The sequence below is a fragment of the Equus quagga genome, chromosome 1 (genome assembly GCF_021613505.1).
Source record: "Equus quagga isolate Etosha38 chromosome 1, UCLA_HA_Equagga_1.0, whole genome shotgun sequence".
In the NCBI taxonomy this organism is placed as follows: domain Eukaryota; kingdom Metazoa; phylum Chordata; class Mammalia; order Perissodactyla; family Equidae; genus Equus; species Equus quagga.
In genome coordinates, this window is record NC_060267.1 from 160,994,519 (window position 1) to 161,001,315 (window position 6,797).

The window sequence follows — 6,797 nt, forward strand, 5'->3', positions numbered from 1 at the left end:
AAAAAAAAAAAAAAAACCCTCAACTCAGCATTTTCATCTGTTGTTGAAACTGTTGAGCACTGTCGTTTTCATTGTTGATGACAATGAAGGTGGTGGTTAGTAGTGGAGAGCACTTTTCGGGTTTTCATTTCAAAGTTGTACACCCTTGGTTGGCTTTTCTAAAGCAGTTTTCAAAAGCCCAGCGTTTTTTTCGAGACCCTTCGTAAGTGCCCTGCTTTTGTAATGTGAGTCATAATTTTTATGTAATATGGGTCATAATGTGAGTATTATCAAATTCTTTGCATGCCGCGTAGCTCTCGCCCAGCTCCGGCCAGAGACGCATTAAGGAATGTGCTTTTCCCTGGAAACATTCCCCCTTCCCATCCCATTTTTTCCAGTTAATTCTCTCTATCCTTTATCTAGTTTCTCGATGTTCTTTTGACTTTTAATGAGGAGTGATATGTAAAAATGATAAATAAAAAAATGTTTGTAGATCTAAACAATGGCATTAGACTGCCCAGAAGGGAGAGCCTCTCCTGACTTCAGCGCAGGCCGAGGGTCTGAAATGGCAGACTCAGGCTCCAGCAGGACAGTTGCCCGCCTGCTTCCTTTCTTGGCTTGGTGTGCTTCACCTTACCACTGTTACTCTGTCCCTGCTCTCCTGAGGTGTTTTGCGGGTTATTTTGCCATTCCGATCAAAGGAGTATGGGATTCTTAAAGGCTGATCAGAGTCTAACATCGTGATGTTAGCAAATATGTGCATTTGTGCATTTCACTAGATGTCAATTTCCCTCAAATAGAAAAAAAATGATAAATATTAGTTCTAGTTGATGTTTGTCCTGCTGAAAGCATAGGGGTGCAGCATCCTAATATCTGCAGGTGCTTCAAGGTGCAGAAATAGGATGGATTGATGCATCTGTGAACAGGCCAATAGGCAGATGAACAGATATGTGATAAAGCAAATAGAGCGAAATGTTAGTAGTTGAATCTAGGGAGCAGGCATAGGGGCGGTCACTGTGCAGAGTTTTCAACTTTTCTGTGTGTTTGAAATTTTCCATAATAAAATGTTGGGGAAGGAAATCCAGCTTTAATATTAACACACCCATTACCTCCCCCTCCCAAGCTGTCACCAGTATTCAGGAGGCAAGCTATTTCCAGGATGTTTTGAAGCAGAAGAAAACAACCTCATTTCAGTCCACCCTGAAAACCATCACTGTCTGAATGGCGAATGGCTTGTGACATCAACTGAACATTATTTTTCATTATTTTCCTGTTCTGAGCACCCAGATGACATACTGCCTTAGGCAGAAGGCCCACAGTTTCAAAGCCTATTCAAAGCCTTATGAGCACCAGGCAGGGACATTTCAAGGGCAAAGGATTCAGGAGGCTTGTTGCCTCTTCGTAGTCGGGCTGTTGTGAGCATTTCTTTAGTAAGCTCCTGTGTGCAGAGCTCTTTTACAAAGTGAGTACCAAGAAAATAAAAGGCAATGTTTTCGCTTACAAAGTATTTACAACTGTGAAAGGATTTCCATCTACAACGGAACTGGAGGATATGAAATGAATCTCATGCTCAGAAGAACAGAAGTGACGATCTGAGAGACTGATTTCCCATAAGTGCCTGATTTACAGAAGACTAGGCTCATCTCCTGACCAGTGAACAGCAGCCAAGAATCTCTCCCATCCTCACGCCAATGAACTCACCGCGGATTCTGGCCGGACGTCCCTCTCTTTGCCCTTGAATCCAGCCCGCCCCAAACCTTCAGTGGACTCGCCTGTTGCTTGCTACACCATGGGTTTCCAGAATTGCAATTCCTCGCCTATTACCAAATAAACTCAATTTCTGGTAATTCAAGCTTGCCTCGGTTTACCTCTTTATCTTGCTTGACACAACTTACTGAGGTAACGAAGCCACAATTAGAAAATAAAGGGCTTGCTAACGAAGCCACAATTAGAAAATAAAGGGCTGGGGGAGTAGGAATTGTAGGGGGCAGGTTGACCACTGGAGGTTACTTCTCGAATATTCATCCTATAGAATATTATGCGTCTGTTACAAAGAATGACTTTTATACAAATGTAATAGCATAGACAGATCTCCAAGAAACACTTATGTTAAAAGCAAATTCACATTGACATATAAGCACAATTCTGTACGTGTTCAATGAGTGCATACAAAAATACAAAAGCAAGAGTGAGTTTGGAAAGAAACACAGCAAACTCAAATGTGTTACCTGTCACCAGGCACCCTTGAGAGTGAAACTGATTTTTCTCATATTTACCTTCCCAGTTCCTCACTCAAAGAAAGCTCTCATTAAATACTAGTTGTCATTTCTGCCTGTAAACTCTGTTTTCGGTCTGTTCGTATCTGTCTCCATTGCCATCACCTCTCGCCCAGACTACCAGTGACAACCTCCTACTGGCCTCTGCTTTTACTCTTGCTCTACCACAATCCCCTCTTCACAGTATAGAGTTTTACAACTGTAAATGCAAACTGTAAATGCAAACCTGAACCCTCCAACGGCTTCTCATAACATTTAAAATGCAATCTCAATTCCACAACCTGGTTGGCAAGGCCCGCCTCTCCTGGCCCTTCTCCCTGGTGTGTGGTACACTCCAATCAAACTCAGGAAGCTCTTTCCTGCCTCAGGAGCTTTGGATTTGCTTATTCCCTGACACCCTCCCTGAAACAGCATGGCTGGCCCCTATTCATGTAGTTTCCCCTGCTCAGAGATCCCTTCCCACCTAAGAAAGCCAAGTTTTGTGATCATCTGTTGTTACTCCAACATCTAGCACCTTTCAGCCATAGTCCTTCCTTACAAGCCTATTCAGCTTCTGTAACGCACCTGAACCACACAGGTGCATTGACATTGTCCCCAGTGAGGGCCCAGACTGGCTGAGTCTGGATCAGGTAGTATCATAGCAGGTTTGGCCCGGTGTGTGGCCAACAGCTGACATCCTTCCCAGCGCAGCCATCTGTTTTTAGGGACAGTGACTTGACATGAGTGTAAAATAAAGACATGTGAGGTAGATGTCTTGGTGTGGAGCTCCTTGGGCCAACTTCCCACTGGAGAAAGTGGCTGTGAATAGCGGACACATTTTAATAATCTCTAAAATAAAATCTATACTTCTAAAGAAAAATTACTGAAAAGCAATTATAAAATGAATCCTAGGACGGGGAGACATAAAATCTTCTCTCGTTTTCAAGCATTTATCCAATTAAATGGTCATTTCCAAAGTGAGTCTTAATCATGCTCCAAATCCCATTAGTGATATTTTATTCATTTTTGTTTTCAGTTGTTCTTAATAACAATTTTCCGTGTTTAATATGGATGGGCCTAAATGTGTTTGGCAGAGCATTGCCCTTGTAAAGAAAGAGGGTTGTTTCTGTTTTAAACACTAACATGGTTGTTTTACCAGCCTACCTACTATTTACAATGAAGGTACAAAGAAAGTAAAAGAAATGATGTCTTCTTTCTTCTGAACTCAGGCTAAATGAGTGACTGCTTTTCTAAAGCAATATGAGAGCATTTATCTCTTTGAGCAACTTGAAAATTATGTAAGAAAATCAAATTTCCAAAGAACCAAACTTTGCTGTGACCTAGATTTTCTGTAGCAATCTGAATATGATGGATTTTATTCTTGCTAGTGCCAGATAATTGTTTAAAGTAGACCTAAGAGGGTTTCTAATTCCTAACTCGGTGAAAATGTTCATACACATAATTTCACAGATTAAGAAAACAAATTTTATCAGGATAGGTTTTCTAGTTTAGGGTCCCCTTGTAAGGGAAACCATCTTCCTCAGTTCCTTAATCTTAAATCCTGGTTGGCTGAGCACACTGCGGCTGACCCTTCAGGCCTAAAATCAAAGTTCAGAACAGTGTGTTTCAACTTATGAAATAGGTCCTATACATCAGCGACCACTTTGGGTAAAAAAGCCAAAGAAGAAAAATAGAAAGTGTTCAGCATAGTAACATGATATCCTCCCAAAGCACAAAAATTTGTATGTTGTTATAAAATATTTCAAACATATAGAAAAGTACAATGAGTGGTATATCTGTATATTCACCAACTAGATTTTCTTAGTATTTTCATTTGCCAGATAGATATATTATTAATTTAAGAAATCCTCCTTCATATTTCTCTGTATCTCATTTCCCAAGTGCCTGCCCGCCACAGAAGTAAACACTCTAAGGAAGTTTGTATCCTTCTCATTCATGTTTTTTAACATTTATAAAATAAACCCTGTAGAGAAAGGAGGGTGAACTTTTACTGTAAAGAGCTAGGTCGTAGATATTTTAGGCTTTGCGGGTCACAGTAGTCTCTATTGCAGCTACTCAACTCGGCCAAGGTATAGTGGTCTTCTGGGAAAGAACATCTCTTTCTCTTACATAGTCGAAAACCAAGCAGGATATTGGCGTGTTACAACTCCCAGCCAAACATTCCCATCTTTCTTATTCTTCTTGTCTAGGATTTTTGGTTTACATTTTTTATGACACGAAGCAAATTCTTATTTTACTGTGATACATTAGTTTGCTACAGCTGCCATAACAAAAAAGCCCACAAACTGGGTGGCTTAAACAGCAGGAATTTATTTCTTCACAGTTCTGAAGGCTACAAGTCCAAGATCAAAGTGTTGGCAGGAGAGATTTTTTCTAAGCTGTCTCTCCTTGGCTTGTAGATGGCCATTTTCTGCCAACATCTTCATAGGTCTTCCCTCTGTGTGTGTCTGTGTCCTCATCTCCTGTTCTCATAAGGACACCAGTCCCATTGGATTAAGGCCCGCTCTAATAACCTCATTTAATTACCTCTTTAAAGACGCTTTCTCCAAGTATAATCACATCTGAGGTACTAGGGTTTAGGACTTCAACATATGAATTTGGGGCAATGGGACACAATTCAGTCCATAACATGCAGTAAATAGTTAATTAATATATTTAACATATTTATGCCGACATATTTTAACAATTCCCATGTTCACTGTTTCTTGCACTATACTCCTTCAATATAGATTTGCTTTTTTCCTTGCTGAACATATCCTTTAGTAGTTCTTTCAGAGAGGATCTAAACCACTACTTATCCAGTCTTCTACTTAGGGAAGGCCTTAAATCTATAGGAGGTGAAACATTTGCAACAAATGTGTTATATCTAGTCTGGATGAGTTTAATATGTTCTAAAAACCTATAAAGAAAAACAACATCTTCTACATTGAAATGGTATTTTACGTCAATTTTTAAAAATAACATTTGTGTATCTTCCACATCAAAAGAAAAAAGGAAAGAAAGAAAAGAGTCAGGGTCCAGCATATCTGTATCTCCAGCTGCTTTTACTCCTTTGTGTCTCTGTTCTGGGATATTTATTCCATTTTTTTAGTAGACTTTATTTTTAAAGATGTAACATGCATTTAGTTAAGTACACTCATTTTAATTGTCTAGCTCAAGAATTTTTGTATACACGTATACTTGGCCACTCACTATCCAGATCAATATCTAGAACATTCCCAACACCCAAGAAGGCTTCCTCTTGCCCTTTCTAGTCATTATGCTAAGGTAATAGTTATTCTGGCTTTATCATCATAGATTAGTCTTGCTTGTCCTTCAACTGCATATAAATATAATCATACAGCATGGACTCTTGTTGCTGGACTCCTTTTTCAATACCATTATGTTTATGACATCCACGTGTTGTTCCATGTAGCCATACGTCACTTCTTTTTATTGTTGTGTAGTATTCTATTATATGACAATACCATAGTTTATTTACCCATTCTCTTATTGATGAACATTTCCAGTTTTTTACTACTATGAATCAAGTTGCTATGAATCTTCTATAATGCCTTTTTGTGGTCATATACAGCCATTTCTCCAGCATATATATCTAGGAGTATGGTTGCTGGATCATAGAGAAAGTGTACATTGAGCTTTTATAGACACTGCCAGTTTTCCAAAGTAACTGTACCAATTTATACTGCTATAAATTGTGTGAAAATGACATTGCTGTGCATCCTCATCAAACTTAGGTATCATCAATCTCCTTAATTTTCACCATTTTGGTGGTTGTATAGTGGTATCTCTTTGTGGTTTTAATTAGCATTTACAACATGCTCAATAACATTGACCACATTTTCATTTGCTTATTGGCATTTTGGATATCTTCTTTTGTGAAATAAATGCCTGTTTAAGTCTTTTGCCCATTTTACACTTAGCCTTATTTTTCTTACTGATTTGTGGTAGATTTTTAACATATGTTTTGGATTTTAATCCTTCGGTGGATATGTGTTGGAAATGTCTTCTCTTAGTCTGCGGCTGTTAATAGTGTCCTTTGATGAACAGAAGCTTACTCTTTTTGGTCTGATTTATCAATATTTTCTTTTACGTTTAGTACTTTTGTGTCCCATTTAAAAACTCTTTGCCTAACCCTCATTTGTGAAGATATTCTCCTACATATTCTCTGAGTTTTATTTTTCTTATCTTTCACAGTTAGGTCCCTGTTGCACCTCGGTCAGTTACTGAGTATCGTGTGAGGTAGCAGTCACCATCTTATTAAGACTTGCTTCTTATATTTCGTTTTTAAACTATCGTTGTTAAACGTTTCGAGCAGGAGTGCCTTAAAGCACGGTCTTATAGTTCAGTCTTTACTGAAAGTTCACAGTTGTGCTTTTAAAGAATAGTCTTGTGCCCCATTAATGGTTGCATGTTCTTTAATTAGTTTGTAAAACAGCAGCATCTTTGGCCTCAGGCTAGAGGAACCCCTACTCTGGACCCGTAATTTAGAGAGTTACTCATGTCATAAATACTCAGAGGCAGAATGGGGGCCGGGCAGGG

At 39.0% G+C, this 6,797-nt stretch overlaps 1 protein-coding gene across 1 annotated transcript in view; it reads right to left on the minus strand.

Moving 5' to 3' along the window:
* Positions 1–718, minus strand: part of KAT2B (lysine acetyltransferase 2B) — a 94,945-nt gene extending 94,227 nt beyond the window's left edge. The window contains exon 1 of the mRNA XM_046640543.1: positions 617–718. Within this exon, the coding sequence (XP_046496499.1) occupies positions 617–718 (102 nt within the window). The remainder of the gene's footprint in view (positions 1–616) is intronic.
* Between the last annotated feature and the right edge of the window lie 6,079 nt (positions 719–6,797).